The sequence below is a fragment of the Antechinus flavipes genome, chromosome 5 (genome assembly GCF_016432865.1).
Source record: "Antechinus flavipes isolate AdamAnt ecotype Samford, QLD, Australia chromosome 5, AdamAnt_v2, whole genome shotgun sequence".
NCBI classification, from domain to species: Eukaryota; Metazoa; Chordata; class Mammalia; order Dasyuromorphia; family Dasyuridae; genus Antechinus; species Antechinus flavipes.
The window spans coordinates 50,627,321-50,649,193 of record NC_067402.1 but is presented as its reverse complement, the minus strand read 5'-3'; the positions used below and the strand labels follow the sequence as shown (position 1 = coordinate 50,649,193).

The 21,873-nt window shown below is 37.0% G+C and overlaps 1 protein-coding gene across 6 annotated transcripts in view; it reads right to left on the bottom strand.

Annotated features, from left to right (window-relative positions):
- The window catches only part of LOC127564407 (phosphatidylcholine translocator ABCB4), a 111,160-nt gene extending 95,607 nt beyond the window's left edge, over window positions 1–15,553 (bottom strand). For 4 of the 6 annotated variants that reach the window (XR_007954257.1, XR_007954256.1, XM_052000913.1 and 1 more), the window contains exons 1-2: window positions 14,913–14,960; window positions 14,703–14,788 (exon numbers count right to left, since the gene is read on the bottom strand). Coding sequence is in view for 4 of the 6 variants with exons in the window: in XM_052000913.1 (XP_051856873.1) it covers window positions 14,703–14,788; window positions 14,913–14,945 (119 nt within the window). In the remaining 2 variants the exon portion in view is untranslated. Of the gene's footprint in view, window positions 1–14,702; window positions 14,793–14,912; window positions 14,989–15,099 lie in introns of those variants that run through there. The other 2 variants (XM_052000914.1, XM_052000915.1) reach the window with 2 other exon arrangements.
- Window positions 15,554–21,873: the final 6,320 nt, after the last annotated feature.

The window sequence follows — 21,873 nt, the reverse complement described above, 5'->3', positions numbered from 1 at the left end:
AAATACAGGATTTAGTGAACTCCTAGTAATGAATTTTCTTTTATTAATATGGATTGACAAATGTTTTGCAATTTACAGTCTTAGAGAATTGTCAGGAACATTGAGGATATTGGGTCACTTGACCAGGGTCAAATAGAAAGGTCTCTCTGTACTTTACTACAGTGCCTCCAAAATTCCCATGAAAATGATTTTTAAAACTATACATAGGAAATTATCATGATCAACAGTTTACAGTCTGTGATTTTCAGTATGAGGGATCCCATAATAAATATACATAAAGTGTTATAGGTAGCCAGAGCCTTAACTCCACAGAATATGGATACTCAACTTTTTAACATTACCATTTTGCTACTGGCTTCCTAATTAATGACTATTATTTACCCAGCCTAGATCCAGTAAAATTACTGATTTTACTGCAGGCTAATATCTGAATGGGAAGGTCCCACCCAACAATATTTATTATTGTTTCAGCGACTCAAAACCTGAGGTCATCTAATTAGCACAGTGGATGGAGTGTCAGGCCTAAAGTCAGGAAAACTCATCTTCTTGATTTCAAATCTGGCTTAGGACACTTATTAGCTGTGTGATCCTGGGCAAGTTATTTAAACCTGTTTGTCTCAGTTTTCTCACTTGTCAAATGATCTGGGGGTGAAAAAGAACTGAAAAACTACTCCATTATTTTTGCCTAGAATATTCCAAAAGGGGTCATGAAGAGTCAGATATAACTAAACTGACAGAACAAGAAGAAACTCCAAAACTGATTGGTATCCCTCCTAATAAAAGGAAGCATTTTCTTGAAATTTTGGGGGAAAAAGATAGTATCATTAAAATGAATTTCAGATTTAAAATAACTGGAAAATATCTTATATTTTGAAAACTTTTTAAATCCACCACACCTTAAAGAAGCCAACCTGTATTTAAGGAGAGATTATAGTATGTACACAGATGAATAAATATAAAGGCAAGCTGAGAAAAGAGAAAGTATTAACAAATGAGGAATTCTGGGGAAGCTTCTATCAGAAGGTGGTTCTAATCTGACCCAAAACAAATTAGTAATAATTGGCAGCATATGCTTTAGGTGCCAAATAAGGTTTACAGATAATAAGTACAATGTAGGTAAGAGTAGTCAGAATAGCTTTAAAATAGGGAAATTCTATGAAGTCAACTGCTAAAAACAAAATAAAACTCTTAGTTTTGAAAAATATATTTCCCAGAAAATCATTTCTTTTAACTAAAGGCTATTAAGTTGACCAATAGTTTCTCTATTGATATTTGATAAATTACAATTAATACATTTACTAAAGCAGAATAGCATTGGCCAGAAGCTTGCTGCTTCTATTCATTTTCAAATCAGGTTTCCCTAAATTTCTCTCAAGAGATTCCTGGAAAGAGCAGAGTTCTGTGGTCCAATTGAGTTTGAATTTTCCAGTGTCGCTAATCAAAGTTAAGCAAAGCTCCCCAAAAGGCACTGCTGCTCCCAAAGAATATGACTCAACTTTCATGTGGAAAAGAAATCAAGGCAATGCTAAAGCTCCAGCAATAAAGACCAGTGTGGTAACTAGACAATACTGATCTGGAATCAAACACTTGGATCCCTTCCCACTTCTACTACTTACTACCCATGTTACCTCGGCCAAGACATTTAAAATCCATGTACCTTAGGTTTTTCATCTGTCAGAAATAATCAACAGAGTTGATTCTGGAGAGCAAACTATGCCCAAAGGGCTATAAAACTGTGCAGATCCTTTAGCCCAGAAATACTCACTATTAGTTCTGTATTCCAAAGACATAAAAACAAAAAAAAAGGGACATATCTCAACAAAAATATTTACAGCAGCTTTTTTGTGATATCAAAAAATTGAAAATTGTGGGGATGCCCCGTCAAGGGGGGAATGGCTAAACAAGTTGTGGTATGTGATTGTGATATAATACTATTGTGCTCTAAGAAATGAAGAGCAGGGTAAACTTGTGTGAACTGATAGAAACTGATGGAAAGTGAATTGAGCAGAACCAGGAGGAAACTGTACATAGTAACAGCAATATTGTATGGTGACCAACTGTGAATGACTTAGCTATTCTCGGCAATCCAGTGATCTAAGACACTTCTGAAGGACTTATGTTGAAAAATGATCTCTACCTCCTGAGAAATAACGGATGGAACCTAAATATAGATTTAAAAAATACTTTGTTTAAAGTCTGTTTTTATCTGTTTTCATTCACAAAATGGCTAATTTGAAAATATGTTTTATATGACTGTACATATAACACCTATATTGAATTGCTTGCCTTCTTAAGGAGGAGAGAAGGAAGGAAGGAAGGGTAAGAACTTGGAACTTAATTTAAAAAAAAGAATGTTATATATTATATTGTTTAATATTGTTAAATATATGTTTAACATATATTGAACTACTGTCATATAGGGAAGGTTGTGAGGGAAAGGGAAGGAAAATGGAAACCAAGATTTTACAAGATATAATTTTTTTTCACTTTTTGTTCTAGTTTATATATACATATATATTTTTATTATAGCTTTTTATTAACAAAACATATGTATAGGTGATTTTTCAATATTGACCTTTGCAAAGGGCTAATGTTGAAGAATTGTCCATGCATTATGTTTTAAAAAAATAAAAACTTTAATAAAGGAAAACATGAATGTTAAAATTGTTTTTAACTGTATTTGGAAAAATATTTAATATTTAAAATTTTTTAAATGGTTTGGGCAAGATAATAATCTCTAAGGCCTTGTCCAGCTATAAAACAAAAGTTAAGAACAATTTCCCCAATTAACTAAATTCCTGACATCTAGCCAACCACTTTTTAATATCAAACACTACTGTAGTCATAGCAGGGATAATACAACCCAACAATATCATATTGAAAGTTCTCCCCTTGGAGAATTTAGAGAATCTTAGAAGATAGTACCATTACATAATTTGAAGCCAATGGCATATGCTGTTCAATATGGTACCCCAAATCATTTCTTGGCACTGCTTGAGTTAACTATTCAGTCCTATCTGACAATTTTGGGGAGATGAGTTCTTTTGGGGGTTTGATCTCAATAAAAATCATATTCATATTACATCTGGTCGCCACCATTTTGCCTACGTAGGCAGAAGTTGCAGGTGCATAAAAATCTCTTTTATTATTGAAGGTGAAGGAAGGTGAAGGAAGGAAAACTGGTCTGGATTACAGAGGATTTCAGAGGAAGACATCAGTTAAACTCAGTCTGACAGTGTAGTTTCTTCTTACAGATAAAAACCATCATTCACAGAGCTATTCACTCTACCTTACTCAGATTTCAAAAAAAAAAAAATCAAATTTGACAAAAGCATGAGTCACCTTCACCAGGTACTGCCTAGTTTTATTGCTTTTAAAATTTTACTCTCTGTTCACAGATTTTTTCCTTGGTCTTTAAATTATATTAATCATTTTTTTCTGAGGCCCAAGTAAGTAGAACCCACCTAGTCTTGAGTCAACTCTGCCAACCTTGGATATAACCTTTCCTGCCTTCAATTTTCTTGTTTCCAGGACCTGTCAGTTTAAAAAAGACTTTGGTCCAATATGGCTTCCAAACTGTTCCCACTTTCTCCACATCAAATACACTAGCTTTGCAAATCCCTTGTTCGTCATTTTTAGGGTTTTCTCTAATTCCTGACCTCAAGAATCATCTTATCTTTGTCCATCTCTGACTTTTTCCTTTTGCTGGTGATAGGGATGCTGCACTCTCCTTGCCCCCATCCTATTGCCTTGCCTAGAACTGGCACTAATAGGCATAGGTTGTGTTTTGGCTAAATTCCCCCTTGAATTTTCTGCTCAGTCTCCACTCTACCCCACCCCACCCTGGCTAACCCAGAGCCTCTTGTTCTCTGTGAGTTTTTGTTGATGTTGTTCCTGTCTGAAATGTTCTTGATTTGCTGGAACCTTTCAGAACCTACCTCAGATAAATGTGATCATTTTTTTGGTTCCTGAGATGCTTTATCCAGATCTTTCTTTTGCCCTTATATTATTCCCTAATCGTACATTAACCCCAAACTGTTGACAGTCTCCTTCCCTCTACCATTCCCATCCCCAACTACATATTCAAGTCTTTGAATACCAGATTTAGTGCATTTTCGTCTTTGTATCTCAACTTGAATATAGAGTATAGAAAGCACACAAGGAAAACTAATTGAACTGAATACTTTCTGATTCACCATGGTATGGTACTCTGCACTTATACTATGGACTTCCCCTAGACATCTTCACCTAATTTCTACCAGTTTGATTCTTTTCATCCTTTTCTTTTCCAAATTTCAGGCTTTTTTTTTAAGGGAGTGTCCTTCTATTTAATAAAAGAGCCAGATTATAAGAATACCTCAAAGGACCAAGTGAGATATCAATTAATACAGTGCATTAACACATAATAGAGATAAAAGGATGAAAATTTAGTGAAGTTATAATGAGGCAACTAGGTAGTACAGTAGATCAAGCACAGAACTTGGAGTCAGAAAGATCTGAGTTAGAATATGTCATATAGTTATCAGCTGTGTGATCCTGATCAAGTCACTTAACCCTGACTACCTGAGTTTCCTTATGTCTAAAATGAGTTGGAGAAGGAGATGGTAAACCACTCAAGTAGCTTTGCCAAGAAAACTCCAAATAAGGCCCAAAGAGACCTAAGTGACTGAAAACCAAGAAAATTATAATTATAATCTCTCTCTCTCTCTCTCTCTCTCTCTCTCTCTCTCTCTCTCTCTCTCTCTCTCTCTCTCTCTCTCTCTCTCTCTCTCTTTCTCTCTCAAAAACTGGGGTTATATGACTTGCCCAGAGACACAGAGCTAAGAAGTGTTTAGTATCTGAGGTCACATTTGAACTCAGGCTCTCCTGACTTTAGGGCTGGTATTCTATTCACCGTGCCATTTAGTTGCCCCTATAATATCTTTTTGTAATCAATGGTATTACTACCAGGCTGTCTGATGATCTTTCCATTATTGGCCCATAGATAATCTGCTGCATGATTTGTCCATGGTGAACTTTAAATGGCAGACAGACTTAGCTTCCTCAGCTACCTAGTACAGGCTCCCACATTCCTTCTTCCCCTACCAAAGCAGTGTGTGCTCAGAAAGTGTCCACTGATTTGAATACTAATTTATATATGTAACATAATTAAAAAGGCAAAGCTGCTACAAACATATCATTTCAAAGCCAATAAGAATTTTTTTTAAATTCCAGTTACTTTGGATATTTTTCTTCAGTTTAGGTCAAGATTTGGCAAGTCCTTCAGCTTTATGTTTATATTTATTTTATTTATTTCAATATTTATTTTAACTAAGATTTTAAAATAAGCAGTCACACAGGTGAATAGCAGTTGAAATCCTGTCCCTTGGCTGGCAGCCACTGCTTTCTCCATGCCTTCTGGAACAATACACTATTAATTATAATTTCCACACATCTGTCTCAATTGGTTCACTCATGTCCAGCAGACTTTATCATATATAAATATTAACTTTCTTTAGTGGATTCATGACCCCATCTGTATGGTGATACATTTCTCTGGTATAGAAAGCAGCATCTCTGGACCTTCTCATCTTGGATGTCACAGGGTTATAGAGTTTCAGCTAGAACGGACTTCACAGACTATCTGACCCACCCAATTTTCCCAATGAGAAAATGGAGGCCCTGGTAGGTGATTTGTTCAAGGTCACGCAAGTCTTCCATAAATCCCCCTAAAGGATTTTTCCAAGAGATTGGAAATTTCTATCTAGTTTTCTTTTTTTTTAAGTATAAATTGGAGTTTTTTGAAAAGCACATATTAAATTTAATATAGTAGAGCCCATACTGCCTTGTTTGTATCTGTCCCTTCTGAACTTTTTCTTATGTACTTTTGTGTTTCCTTGTTTGTTTCCTTCTTTTTATCTACTTCTTTTAATCCCAAACTTAATTAAAACAAATACCCCAATCATCTCATAATTGAAAGGTCATAAAGACAAAGATTAGAAGTCATCAAATCTAATACCCTCATTTTACCAATGAGGAAACTGAGGCAAACAGAGATTCAAGTGACATACCCATGGCCATGTAGACAGTAAGTGACTAAGGCAGAATTCAAACTATGGTTTTCCATACTCCAAATCAAGCCCCTATGCATCACACTAAGCCATCTCTCCTTAAGGATGAGGATTTCCCCAAAAACAGACAGGTTGCTGTCCTTAGCTACAGTTCTATTATTAAGATTTTTATGTTAAAAAATAATCCATTCATTTGATGAAACAAAGGGAAAGTGGACTCTAAGGGCTGGAGGTTCATTTCAAATGCTAAATTTTCAGTATAAGATTGTGTCCCTGTTGTCTAAAGATTCCTTGCTATCAACATATGTATCATAACACAATCCATAACCTATGTTATAATGTTATCATTGATGACTAAGCTTCAATGAGTGAGCCAGATATCTTTTTAAATCTGGCCCAAACTCCTGACTTTACAAATGAGGAAACTGAGGCCCTGAGAGGTAACCTGTTCAAGGTCACATAGATCATTCATAAATCTTCCTTAGAAGATTTTCCCAGTATATTGGAAACTTCCATCTCATTGTTGGTAACTGTCTTGACATTGGAACACGGGTGACTTCCTAATCTACGTATGGGATTCAGGAAATTGCAAAACATTTTAGCCATGAAATAAAAATCTGCACGATAACCTATTAAGGAAAGAGCAAAAAATAATGTATACTCTGAACTTTCTTAAAAGGAGAATAATTAAATTTACATGTATTTTCAAAGATAAATCATAGCTGGAACAAGTTTACTAAAATTTGGTATTCTGAAAAAGTCCTTTGTTTTATATGTGTGTGTGTGTGTGTGTGTGTGTGTATACTTAAACATATATGTGTGTGGGTATATGTATGAGTGGGTGTGTGGGTATATATGTGTATACACACACACACACATATATATACACTGGAGGACAAAACAATGCCTATTTTCTAGTTCCATTCTTGCTTTTAATAATTTAATAATGATTATAAAAATAATTAATGCAGAGCAGCTAAGTGGCACAATGGATGGAGTACTGGATGTGAAGTCAGGAAGAGCTGAGTTCAAATCTAAACTCAAATTCTAGCTGTGTGACCCTGGGCAAGTCATTTAACCCTATATGCCTCAGTTCTCTCTTCTGTCAATGAGCTGGAAAAGGTAATAGAAAAACACTCCAGTATCTGTGCCACAAATAAAACCCCACTCAAATGAGGTCCCAAAGAGTTGGACATGATTGAAACAAATTAACAATGACAACAACAAATATAAAATGAGCAAGTGATTTTTGACAGTTTGAGTTCATTAGACTAAAGAAGGGATCAAAATTGCATTCCAGAGTCCTTACTAGAAGAAGTACACTCAGGTTTCTTTTCAATTCTTACCTTTTTCAAAAAAGATATTACAGGGATCATACTAAAGGATGAGTCCAGATTTTTCTCTCTATTGCTTCTTTCTCTCTCATCCCTATTCTCAAATGTTAGGAGTAAGAGGAGGAGAAGAAAGAAGAAGAGGAAGGGGAATAAGAAGAAAGGAAAGAGGAAGAGAAAAAGAAGAAAAGGGGGAAGGAGGAGGAGAAGGAAAAGAAAACAGGGAAGGGAAAGAGGAATGTAGGGGTCACCCAAGGTGTAAGGCACATTTAACCACTTTAAGAACTAATTTCCCCAGTAAGATGATTCAGGCCAGTTCCAATGGTCTTGTGATGGAGAGAGCCATCTGCACCCAGAGAAAGGACAAATTGCAAAATATGAATATGGATCACAACATAGCAGTTTCACTTTTTTGTTGTTATTTGCTGGCTTTTTGTTTTCTTTCTCATTTTTTTCCCTTTTTGATCTGATTTTTCTTGTGCAGCATGATAATTATGGAAATATGTATAGAAGAATTGCACATATTTAACATATTTTGTATTATTTGCCATCTAAGAGAGGGGGTAGAGAGGAGGGAGAAAAAATTTTGGAACACAAGGTTTTGTAAGAGTGAATGTTGAAAACTATCTAGGCAAGTATTTTGAAAATTAAAAAGCTTTAAAAAAAAAAAAAGAACTGGTTTCCGTTATGGTTGAGCTTAATGTCTCCAGACCCACAAAAAATGTTCATTGAAGGGGCAAAATGCATTCACTGCTATAGTATGTGGGGAGCATCCTTTCTTATACTGCTAGACTCTCTTGCCCTACTTTATATGTCCATCTCCTGCTCACCCTTAAAGAAGGGAGTTACATGACAAAATAGGTAGAATGTCTCCTGTCAAAGCAACTCTTGAGTCTTGGAGAGAACACAGGACCCCATCACTGACCCTGCTGACAACAACTTGCTCAACACTAGATCCACATATTCCATCTATACCACAAAAGCTTAGCAGCACCTGTAAAAGTCAGTTGAACGCTACCCATGATCTCTCATCCCGGGAGTGTCATGCCATTTTGTCTTAAAAATGCTCTAATTCAAGTGACTCACTTCCTTTCCTGAGCTGGATCTCTGCCAGAATCAGAAATGTATTTTCCAGCTCTTTGTTTTCCTCACATCATCTCCAATCAGGTTGCCCAGGACAACTCTCATTTTTGGCCTTCAAGACTCTCCAGATTAAGATTCACTGCATATGGAGCATCACATCACCAGGTTCATTGGGCAGACAGGGTACAGTGAGTCCATAGGTACCTGAACAATACATACTGTGCTATATCTCCTACCAGGGCAGCTAGATGGCTTGTGAGATAGTGTTCTGGATCTGGAGTCAAGAGCTTTTGTTCAAATGCAGCTTCAGATACTTACTAGCTGTGTGACCTGGGTAATCATTTAAATAGATTTAAATAAATAGATTTAAAATCTGTTTGCCTCACTTTTCTGCATTGTAAAATGACAACCCTAAAGAAGGAAATGGCAAACCACTCCACTATTCCTGCCAAGAAACTCCATAAATGGAGTCATGAAGAGTCGGATGTGACTAAACAACTGGACTACAAAAACCATCTACCACCAAGATAAAAGTTTGAGGAAACAGAATCCAATGCAACGAAACAAAAAAACAAAACCATTTGGCATAATATCAATGCCCAAGACTGGAGAAATGCATCATCATTTAATTTTTAAAAAATACTGATACTGAAATTGGAATATTATGTCCATATTATATACTCTTTTTTGGACCTGTGATGTCACTGTTATAGGTCAGTGTCAGACATTAGGCCTACAGGTCACATGTGACCCAACGCACTGAGAGGGTGGCCCAAACCAAATTGCTATTTGATTTTAATGTGTTAATATCTTAATATACATATATACACATATGTCTATATATATATAAGTATATACACATGTGCAGACATATCTGTGTGTATTTTATATACACATATATAGTATGTATATCTATTATCCACACACGTGTATAGTGTATTATATATAGTGGCCATATTTTCTATTTGAAATTCTTCTAACAAATATAGATGAGCATTTGCTTTGCAATTTATAGTCTTAGAGAACTGGCTGGAAACTGGCAGCCAATGACCTCCTCAGTGTCATACAGCTAACTAGTATGTGTCAGAAGCAAGGCTAAAAATCAGGTCATCCTAATTCCAAACCAGGCCCTCTAGTGACCATGCCATACTGCCTCTCATCAGGTACCACACTCTGCAGTAAATCTTTCTGGATTGAGTATCTAAATATTTTAAAAATTATTCAAAACAGAGAAAAAAAGTAATATTTGTTTAAATTATGAGAAGGAAAACAAAGAGAAGATATTTCTGTAGGTTAAACTGATGGGCTTGATTACATAGAAAGGAGTTTGCAAAAAAAAAATCTCAAAAGTAAATTTTTATTGAGAAAAATTTTCAATAAGTATCAAAGTCTGATTTGAATATATATATATATATATACATAAGGAACTGATTTATATCTGTAAGAATAAACACATTTCCCACTGGAGAAATAATTAAAGTGCATAAAAGGCCATATTTGAGAGAGAAATATAAATTATTAATAGCTCCCTGAAAAGATGCCTAGATTTCTGACTAGAGAAATGCAAATCAAGAATATCTTAATGGATCTTATACTTACTAATTTCTCAAAAATAATAAAAATTTATAAAATTCAATACATTAGGAGCTGTGAGGAAATAAGCACTCTATTGTAGCATCTGGTACTATATAGTAATTACTTAACAAATATTTATTGAAGCAGTGGAATTGCATTGTTGGTGGTATTGTAAACTTTTGTCACTTTTTGGAAGATCAACATGACAATATACAATAAAAGTCACAGCACCATCAATTCCATTGGTATGACTTTTCAAATGTCTAGAATAATATCTGGCATGCAGTAGGTATACAGTAAATGCTTATTAATTACCTGGTTTAGCCTAAAGAGCGTGAAAAAGCCACTTTTTTGTAATAGAAAAAACAGAAACAATTCATGCATTCAATAATTAAAGAATGGCTAAATAAATTATGGTACATTAATTTAATGGAAATTATAAAATTCTATGCCATATTACATAAGCAAATATGGAAAGACTTATATGAAGTGATTCAAAGAATAACAAGCAGAATCAGAATAGCAGAATAGCATACACATTGGCTACAATTATGTATTTTAAATATGAAAAGAAAAAAAATTAAAGGTAACAGAACTAAGGGAACAAAGAACAAACAAAAAATTTTAAATTATTTTGGTTGGTTCCATTTTGTGGAAATGCACAGCATAATAAAGCTAAGTTTTAAGTCTTCTCTTAAGATGCTAATTTGTATATTTATATTTTGTCATTGTTAGTGTACAATAACTTTTAATGACAGGCTTCATTCTGTCTACTGCAGAATTCTATTAAAACAACTCTGTCCACCTCTCCATAAAATCACTTTTTACACGAATGACAGCTTCCACTTCTTGTTTTTCCTTGCGCTTCCATATCAATTTCTGCAATTAATGGCCATCTATGGGAATTGCAGGTTACCAAGGCATTCAAATTTGAAGTCAGGTAAGATACTCACTAGTTCTTTGAATTGGGGGAACAAGTCTTCTTATCCTCCTGTATTCGCTATGTAGAGTTACAAAATATAGCCATCAAAATATTTTTTAAATAAGTTCAAAGATCTCAGACTAAAAAACTCTACTTGTCAAGTGTTAATGATGAAACTCCCTCATCCAGGATGGTCTTCTTTTATGATAGCTGTGTTCTCATCACACCCCAAGCCTGGCTCTACTCTGTATTCTCCAAAACCAAAAGACCACCTCTGAAAATGATTGGTGGGGTTGATTAACCCCTTTCCCCATCACTCAAGAGATAAGCCTTGTGATCTTATACCTCTTACTATTCATCCATCTAATATCGCTTCAACTACAAACACCAAATCCTTAACCTAATAATCAAGGATGGCGAAAGAAATCTTAGAATCGTGACATTCATGGTTTGGTACCCAGTAATGTAGTAGAATATCAGGGCTACAGTTTTAAGAGGAAATGGAAACCAGCCTTCAAGAGCATGATTTAGAGTTGATAATGGCCTTCCACTAATGCTATCTCATCAAGGCATAGTCTCTCTACTTCCAGAAAGGCGTTCCAATGGAATGAACTGGATTCAGCCCCAAAACAGTACTTATACAGTGGATAACAGGGCAAGGCAAATTTGCTGAATGCCAGGCTTGGGGTGTGATGAGAACACAGTCATCATAAAAGAAGACCATCTCAAGTGTTCATCATTAACACTTGACAAGTAGAGATTTTTAGTCTGAGGTCTTTGAACTTATTTTAAAAATATTTTGATGGCTATATTTTGTAATCCTACATAGTTTATGTTATGCAGAATAAAGCCATTTTTCTGAGGTGATCAGAGGCTTCATTAGACTGTCATGGGGGTTCATGACAATAATAAAGGTTTAGGACTTGTGTTTTATAGTTGTGATTTATATTTAGCCTTCTATGTATACTTCCTTCATTAAGCTCTGCAAGACAAATAGTTTCTGTCTGTTCTGCATCCTTAATACATGGCACCAAAATTCATGATCAGAACCATGGTAGGAACTTAAAATGTTCAACCAATTCAATCTACAAATTCTGTGTCACTGAAAATGTTCCACAGTTACTGACTCGTGATTAGTCCCTCTGTTACACCATCTGTTATTTTTCTTTACCTCCAAATTAACACTGTTTATTTTAACAATGAATATGATATGAGAATCTTGAGGAATTCCTGGTACAAGAACTTCCTTCACCAATGAAAATTACATACAGTCCGTGATTTTGTAGCTAAGAACTAGGGAATAATCTTAAGTACAATTAGTTTGTAACTTTCAAGGTCAGAAAGCTTGTGAGAGGTAATTTTTTTTTTCCTGACTTCCACCTTAGCATTTTCTGTATTGGGCCACTGCTGCCTCTCACTTTATATATTTTTAGGAGATGATATTTCTAATTTCAATGATGTACATAACTTCTACTAATGTAGGTAAGCATCAACTCTAAAACATACTTTTAGAACAAAAATTCTTAACCTTGGCCAACAGACCCCCTAATAGGTTTTAGGAAGTCAATGAATTGGGGGGGGGGGATTTTCCTAACCTTTAACAGTAAGTTAGCATTTCCTTCATTATTTAAAAACACAGTCTTCTGTGAAAGGGGTCCATGACATAGAAAATGTTAAGAACTTCTGCCTTAGAGAGTTATCTGCCTAAGATTGTTTGCTTAAGATTACAGAGCCACTATGGGTCCAAACTTAAAACATGGCTTCCTGAATCAGAAGCTGAATCAACTTCCTAGTTCTTTATCTGTTCTGCCACACTATCTTTGACCTTTAAGAGTTTCTCCAATTAAAACTGTACACTATAAAAATAAAATAATAAGAGCTAGAATTTATATAGTGGTTACTATGTGTCAGACACATATTAGCATTTGATCCTCACAACCCTGTGAAATAGGTAGTTTTATTATCTCCATTTGACAGTTATGGAGACTGAGGCAAACAAAAGTTGACTTGTTCAAAGATACACAGCTTGCAAATGTCAGAAGCCAAACTGAGGGCCCAACACTTTACCACCTAGCTGTCCAAGCCATCTGTTTGGCTTTTTCCTTAATACTATCCAGGAAATTTCCACTGAAATCCTACTTTAATGTATCATCTCTGTGGAGAGAAAGTCACTCTGGTTTTTCAAATACTATATCAAGGGAGTACATAGTCCAGCAGATTCTACAAAATATAAAGAAGACCCAGAATCACTAATGTATTGTCTGGCTACTGAAGATAAGCTCAGATAAATTTCAAATTTGTGTCTGAATTATCTGAAGAATAAAGAATTATTTGACCAAACAACCATTAAATTGTAAATGATGTTGATCTCTGTTAGAGAAGGAATATTCAAATACACAAAATCCCAGACTCTAGAAATACTGAAATAAATATCCAGGAGAATGAAATTTTCTGTGGATTTTTTTGTCACAGATATAGATGAGGAAAAAAATTTGCATGTTTCCATGTAGAATGAGGCAGTGGGATGTAATGGTAGAAGCAGTGGAATTTTAGAAACTTGTCTCACCAATTCCAGAGGAATTGTGTGTAACTTTTGGAAAATTCATTTAATTTTTCCAAGCTTCAGTTTTTTCATATGTAATAGGGGAGAGTTAGTGTAGGCAATTTCTAAAGTCTCTTCCAGCTCTAAAATCCTATGACCCTAAAAATGATAGTAAAGTTATCAGCCAGAATTCACACCAGAGGGGCACATTTTCAGTTGACTAATCAGTCCTAGACAGCTTGAAGGAGTAACCAGTGAAACTGATGTCTCCCTGGGTTGATCATTTGACAAAGTAGTTCAATTAGTTCTGAGTGGCCTGCCATGAACTCAGACAATATAACCAACAGCTTCATCAACTACCTGTGTCTAAAAGAAAAGAGGATTCCTTCTACCTACTAGGAAAGAGACAGTCTAGTCACGTGAGAAACCTTTCAAGGCCTCTGGCTTTACTTACAAACCATCCCCAGAGCACCAAAACTACTTGCTCCCATCTGGACCAAAATGATACTTTGCCCAAAGCTTCAGTCCAGGGTGCCCCATGTACCAGCCAAATAAAACTCTGGGGTTTCCACCCTCTCACTTCAAGCACGACTGAATCGGAACCAAACAGTAGCTACTCAGGGAGAAAAAGTGCTGCAGAAAGGCCCCTTTCCAAAGGGGGAAAGGACGATGGGGGAGGGAATATGACCATTTGCAGAATTGACCTTCTTTCCTCTTCTTTCTTAAAAAACAACATACCCAAAACCTTCCCAAAAGACCAAAAAACCCACAAGAACAAAAAGAACTACAAGCCTTAGACATGGCTTCTTTGAAGGTGCATACGTATTACTACACAACTCTCTGGTTTCACAAATGTAATCTATGCACAAATATTTGTCTGAAGCTTTCCTGGCAGGAATAGGGACAAGAAAGGCAGCCTTTTCTTCTCCAGTCCTCCTCCGGAAGGAGACTGGCAGATGCTGCTGCTTGGATGCTGGGAGCTTCCCAAACCAAAGCAAACAACAACAAAAAACTTTTGCTCCAAGGTCAAAATCTCCAGACAAGCCTCCCCAAAGGCTCTACCGGGCGACACTTTATTTTAGAGATTCCCAATGAAAGAAGGACAGCAAGAGAGCCTTGGGTTTTTCTTCCTCCCCACCCCCCCGGGCCAAATTAGACACTGTACACCGATAACTAAATGGAATGACGGGTATACGGACCTTGTGGTGGCTAGTTCAAAGTCACCCTCCGCTCCCGAGGAGCTGCCGGCGGTCCCGTTCCTTCCGTTCTCCCGGTCCATGTCAGCCTGCCTGGGGAAAAAAAAGCACGGGATTGAAGAGCACATGCACTTGTCTCCTTCCCCCCGGGACGTGTTCCCTCCCCATCCCCCACCCCCATCATCCTCTCCCCATCCGATCCTCCTCCCTGACCTCCCTGGTGAAGCTCTGGCATGGGGGGCACATGCTGCTCGGGCAGTCCCCCCCTCCCTCCCCACCCGCCCCGAAGCAGGTCGTTTTCCCTCGCCCTCCCTGGGATGTCTGTAATGCCCAGGCAGAGTCCGGAGGCCCGAAATCTCCGGGCCGGGGCTGCCCGCGTGCGGCCGGGCCCCCAGCTCACCTCTAAGTTGTCCGTCCCGCTCTGAGAACACCCAGCTCCCTCGGACGCGGCCGAGGCCCAGGGCACTGGACTTTGCTCGCCGCGGCCTCGCCGCCTCCTCCTCCCAGCCCCACGCAAGCTGACCTCTCGGGGCGCTGCAGGTCAACGCCTCCCCGGGGCTGGCCGGGGCTGGGGGGCTGCCTGGGCCCGCAGGAGGAGGACGGACAAGCCGGGCGCGCGGAGGTGCTGGGGTGAGGGGCGCCCGCAGCCCGCAGCCCCCACTCTTCTCCCCGGGACCCCCACCCTCCCACTCCAGGCCTCTTGGGCCGTGGGGAGTGGTGTCGCCTCCTTCCCGCGGCCGGGCTCGACCCGGCCCGGCCAACTCCTGATGGGGCGGGGGCAGCTGCGGATGCTGCGCTGGTGATACCCGAGCCAAGCCCTACCAAGCCCAGGAGCTGGGAGGTTTCCCCTGGCGATTCCAGGCTTTCTGAGCCACTCTAAGTACCGGGCAGCAGTTTACTTTATCAATTGTATGATTTACACACACACACACACACACACACACACACACACACACACACCCCGCTGTTGGAGGGGCACTGTTTCTTTCCCTTTTATGCCCACATTGGCCACTTTTTCTAGCTGCCAACCAAAGACCACAATCCAGTGGGGACCACTATCTCAGCTCTCAACTCCCAGCTCTCCTCAGCACTGCTTTGCACTGAAGTGACTCTGGCCAAGTGCCTATTTATCCTCTCAGTATTCCAGATTACCAACGGGATGATCTATGCAAATCATGCATCTTCAAAACCAAAAGGGTTTTCCCTGTGTTTAGCCTTTCTCTTGCCAAAAATTATGCTTCTTTCCTTTAGTCTCAGACCTAAACAGCTTTCTTGAGGTCATCTTATCTGAAACTTTTGTTTGGAAACAGTTGTAATACCTTTTGCTTTTGTACTAGTAATTTCTTTATATACACTTTCCTGCCGCTGGTTTTCCTTACCTCCCTCCGCATCCCATACGAGGTGGTGGACTAGTTTGCATGCTGGAGGAGGAGCTGGAAGTTCTGAGTTGGAATCCTGTCTCAGACACATACTCCTTCACTACGTAATTAGGGCAAAGTTATTTAACTTCTCAGCCTCACTTTCCTGATCTGTGTTTTTGTTTTTTTTTAAGAAGGTAATAATAGCATCTGTCTCACAAAGTTTTTGCCTGGATCAAATGAAATAAATCACTTTGAAAACCTTAAAATTCCCATAAATGATGGCTAATGTTCTTATTTTCATCATCTTCCCACATTCTGAATTCTCATGCTCTTTTTTTTAATGAGTTCAAAACTCAGTATTCCATGACATCCACAAACTTTAGTTTGTTTAACATTCTCTATTGATCTCATCCAGTGCCACTTGTACCTTGGCTTTGCTTTTAATGTTTAATGTTGAGGTGGCCTTATCAAGTAGAAGGATCTTGGGCTTCTGAATGAAAGCTCAAGTAATTGCTGTTCTTTGTGGCGTTTGGGCTGCTGGGTCCCTCTTTCTCAAACTAGAGTATCAAATGTCTGTAACAACTACTGAAAACAAAACAAAACAAAACAGGTAGTCACTAGAGTAGCTAGAGATACGTGCTAGATTTTGAATGAGAAAGACCTGAAATCAAATCCAGTGTCAGACCCTTCTTAAATTATGTCTAACCTTAAAGTATCTATAAAATGGGAGCAGCTAGATGTCTAAGCAGATAGAGTGGAGGCTTGGAGTTAGGAAGACTAGTGCTCCTGAATTCAAATCTGGTCTCAAACATTAGTTTTTCAACCCTGTTTGCCTCAATTTCCTCATCTGTAAAATGAACTAGAGAAGAAAATGGATAATTATTCCAAGTATGTTTGTCAAGAAAACCCCAAATGGGATCAGGAAGAGTCAGACACTGAAATAATTGAACAACCATCAAAAAATGAGAATAGTAATATCTAGTTTGTATAATACCAACTATTGGTAATAACACCAAATGTTTGTAAAACTTAAGCTATCATTTTTTCCAACATATTTTTTCACCATTTTCATCTATGACCAGCTTGGCATCAAAGCCACCAAGTATTAAAATAAATGTTGATTTGATTTGGTGAGTCTTATGTCTCCCACAGAATTTCCCTATCTCTCCATTCTTTGCAACAGGTGTTGACAGTAAACTACACCTATTTTAATAGCAGCCTTTTGCAAAAGCTTATAAACCTTTTAAGTGAGATGGCCGAATACCTCCTGAAATGATTTTTCTTGTTGTTGTCTTTGGATTTATGATAAAAATCAACTCTGCCAACTTCATTTGTCCTCCTTAAGAGAAATCTGCGAGCCATTTGTCCATTTAGTCGGAAAATCCTTTTTTATCATCTAGTTTCATTTATAATAGAATATCAAGATTGGTAGAATTTGGTTCCTGAGTATTATGTTTATTTATTGTGTACTACGCAAGATTCCAAAACCAAATTCCCAGAAGCTAGATTAATGTTTATATATGATCTAACACGAGGACTTTATCTTTTACCATTTCTACCTCAAGACTGAAGCCCATATTCTATTGTTCTTTGCCTGAAGTATTTTTATGGGGGGGGTCATTAATATTTCATGACCCTCACATTGGCTTCTTGTGCCCTCTCTACATCAGTTCGGAATCTCCTGAATACAGTTTGACATGCAAATAAAATGAATTGTGGAGTCTGAAGAAGAAATAGTTAACAAGCAACTTAATAAAATCTTCTCCATATCTACAAAGGAAATAGAAAGAGAAAGGTGAGAACTGGAGAAATGGAGATGGAGAAAGAGTCTCAAGTTTAAAGTGCCAAGTAATACTAAGTAGTGTGTGTGTGTGTGTGTGTGTGAGAGAGAGAGAGAGAGAGAGAGAGAGAGAGAGAGACAGAGAGACAGAGAGACAGAGACAGAGACACAGAGAGACACAGAGAGAGACAGAGAGAGAGAACAAACACAAGGCGTTTAAACAGTTTTTGCATTTGTTGGTTTTGTGGATGGGGACCCAAGCAAAACATGTATCTTTGTCTGCTGGGAAAAAAAAATCATATACCACCATAATAGATTATAAATTCCTCTGCCAAACCATAAGACATTGAAGATCAGAAACTACTTCTAATTAATTTTTTTAATTGTCCACAGTGCCGTGGACATAGGTGTCAATATTTTTGAAAGAATTGAATAAGCTTTATTTTTCTGTGGTAAATTATCTTAAGCTTGTGTGTGTATGTGTGTGTGTGTGTGTGTGTGTGTGTGTGTGTGTCTAGCAAAACCAATGGGCACCTTATCAGAATTTCAGAACTCAAATATTCCTGAATTGAGGCTCAGCACTAATATTTGCAAAGCACTTTATAAATCTTAAAGCATTCTATAAATGCTAGCTATTGTTTTTATCATTGTCATTGTTGTTAATCTGATCTCTTCCAATGCTTCACTGTGGCATGGGTGGGATCCAGCTTTGGAAGGCCAAACCAGTGTCTTCTAAGGTCTGGCAGATTCCAGCATGATGGAAAAGCTTTGGATACATTCCCAGCAACATTTTCTGCTTTCTGAGAATCAATCTAGCTAAGTATCTAGAGACTCAGCACCAGTAGGCTTCAGATATTCAGTGATGAACTATTGCCATAGACAGCACTTCTTAACCTGAGTTCCATAGATAGGTTTCAGAAAGTTCATGAACTTGAATGCACAAAAAAAAAAAAAGCCAAACAAATTATATATTTATTTTCCTTAACCTCTAACTGAAATTTGATATTTCTTTCAATTACTATTTTTAAAGCACCATCATTTTGAAAAGGAGGTCATCCAGGTGGTGCAGTAGATAAAGTGGCTGGCCTAGAGTCAGGACGACTCAGTCTTTCTGAGTTCAAATCTGGCCTCAAATATTTACTAGTTGTATGATCCGATCTTCGATAAGTTTTATAAACCTGTCTGCCTCAGTTTCTTCCTCTGTAAAATACTGCAATGGTTTGCCATTTTCTTCTCTCACTTATTTTACAGAGGAGGAAACCCCAAATGGAGTCACAAAGAGTCAGACATGAATGAAAAACAACAACAAATGATTTTGCTAAAAGACAGAAAGACATTCTAGTGGATCTCCTGAGTTCCTTTTGGCTTCTGTGATTTGAATATCTTCTTGTCTTTTTTTTTTTGTTGTTGTTGTTTTGTTTTGATTGTGTTTGTATCCAGCTGATTCCATCCTTTTATTTTCCTATTCTATAATTGGTTTCCAAATGAACCACCATGAATTTTCATTCTCATAAATGCATACTTCCATCATACAAGATCCCTCTTCTTTTCAAACTTTCTACTGCCTAATACTCTTGACTTATCTTTAAATTTCACACACATAGCCTTGGTTTATATAATTTAATTTCCCCTAGACTCACAAATTCCTACCCAAGTCAAAAGGTCATAAAGCAAAAGGTAACTTCTAATAGAGGTCACCTAACATTTTACATTTGAAGAAACAAGCCCAGGGAGATTTAATAACTTGTCCAGGGGCACAGAGAAAGCATAGAACAGATTTAGGATTCAGAGTCAGGTCTGTTGATTCCAATTATCTTTCCATTCAGTATACCACACCATCCTTGCATTTTTTTCCCGCGATTTTTTTCTCCCTACCTTATCTCTAACATGACTGTTTGGTAACTTTCCTTTTACAAATTATTTCTTGAATCTATATTCCTTCCTCCTTTGTATAAAATGCATAAGATAAAAAGGATTCTTTTAAGTATATAATGCCTCTCACTCCCCCAGGCATTTGATATATTTGGTGATGGTGGTGATAATGATTTGGTCCCTTGTGTTCTATTTTTTTAGACCTTTCTAAGCCGTGGTGGACTTGTAACAATTTTGCATTTCACTAGAAACATTGAGTCAGGATATTGCTAGTAAACATAGATAATATTATTTATTCCATCCTGGAGAAATTACACACTTGGGAAGTCCAAGGTCAAATTGCCTTGTGGAACTATTGGTTTGGATAAGTATGACATAGAGAAGACAGATACTATCCAAATGTGGAAGGTTATTTATGTTGACATAGTCTTGAGGTTATAATAAACTATAACTTTTCAAAATGCCACTCTCTATTTAGCCACACATCTAAGTATTTGTAAACACCATCTAAAAATGTCTCAATAGAGCTATTTGGAACTATGCTTAAAAAGGTATCAAACTGTGCATACCCTTTGATCCAGCAGTGTTACTACTGGGCTTATATCCCAAAGAGATTTTAAAGAAGGGAAAGAGACCTGTATGTGCAAGAATGTGGCAGCCCTCTTTGTAGTGGCCAGAAACTAGAAACTGAGTGGATGGACATCAGTTGGAGAATGGCTAAATTGTAGTATATGAATATTATTGCTCTATAAGAAATAGAGTAGGATGATTTCAGAAATGCCTGGCGAGACTTACATGAACTGATGCTGAGTGAAATGAGCAGGAGCAGGAGATCATTATATACTTCAACAACAATACTATATAATGATCAATTCTGATGGATGTGGCCCTCCTCAACAATGAGATGAACCAAATCAGTTCCTTTAGAGCAGTAATGAATTGAACCAGCTATACCCAGTGAAAGAACTCTGGGAGATGACTATGAACCACTACATAGAATTCCTAATCCCTCTATTTTTGTCCGCCTGCATTTTTGATTTCCTTCACAGGCTAATAGTACACTATTTCAAAATCTGATTCTTTTTGTACAGCAAAATAACTGTATGGACATGTATACATATATTGTACTTAACTTATACTTTAACATATTTAACATGTATTGGTCAATCTGCCATCTGGGGGAGGAGGTGGGGGGAAGGAGGGAAAAAGTTGGAACAAAAGGTTTTGCAACTCTCAATGCTGAAAAATTACCCATGCATATATCTTGCAAATAAAAAGCTATAAAATTTTTTTAAATTAATTATTAAAATAATAAAAATAAAAATGTCTCAGTAATAATATTATTTCCTATATGGCTCAAATTTATAATTCTATATCAATTATCTCACCTAGTGATTCCCAGCCTTAATTTTAAGACCTTAATAAATACTAGTTGATTGATTGATTTGGTTCTATGATATTTTCTATTATTTCAAGGGATACTGTGAAATTCTCTCTTTTTTTAAAAAAAATGCATTTTTATTCAGAAGTTAACAAACAACAAACAAAATGAGCAATTCCATATATACTGCAGAACAGAGGAAAATTTTTGGCAAAAAAAAAAAACCTATTCTAAATCTATACTGGGACTCTTGGGAAGGGATAGAATTAGTCATTAAGCAAACAATGCTAGGATGTTGCAATTTTTAAAAAAAACAGTTTGATAATCAATGATTTAGGAATTCATTAGTCCTCTCCTTTCTATATGCTGTTCTTTCTCTCCCCCAACCCTGTCATTTGTTTATTTTTCCCATTTTTTAAATTTAAAATTGAGTTCCAAATTCTCTTTCTCTTCCTTAGATGGTAAACAATCAGATGTAGGTTATACATGTGCAATTATATAAAATATTTCCATATTCATCATTTTTGACAATATGAATCAAATAAAAGAAAAAATGTAAAAAAAAAGGTGAAAAATAGCATTTTTAGTCTGTATTCAATCAATCATTTCTTTTTCTGTAGTAGGTAGTATGTTTCATCATTAGTCTTTTGGGATTGTTTTGGATCATTATATTGCTAAGAATAGCTGTTAGCTACAATTCTTCATTGAACAATACTGTTGTTACTATGTAGAATATGTCCTGGTTTTGTTCCCTTCATGTGTCAGTTCATGTAAATCTTT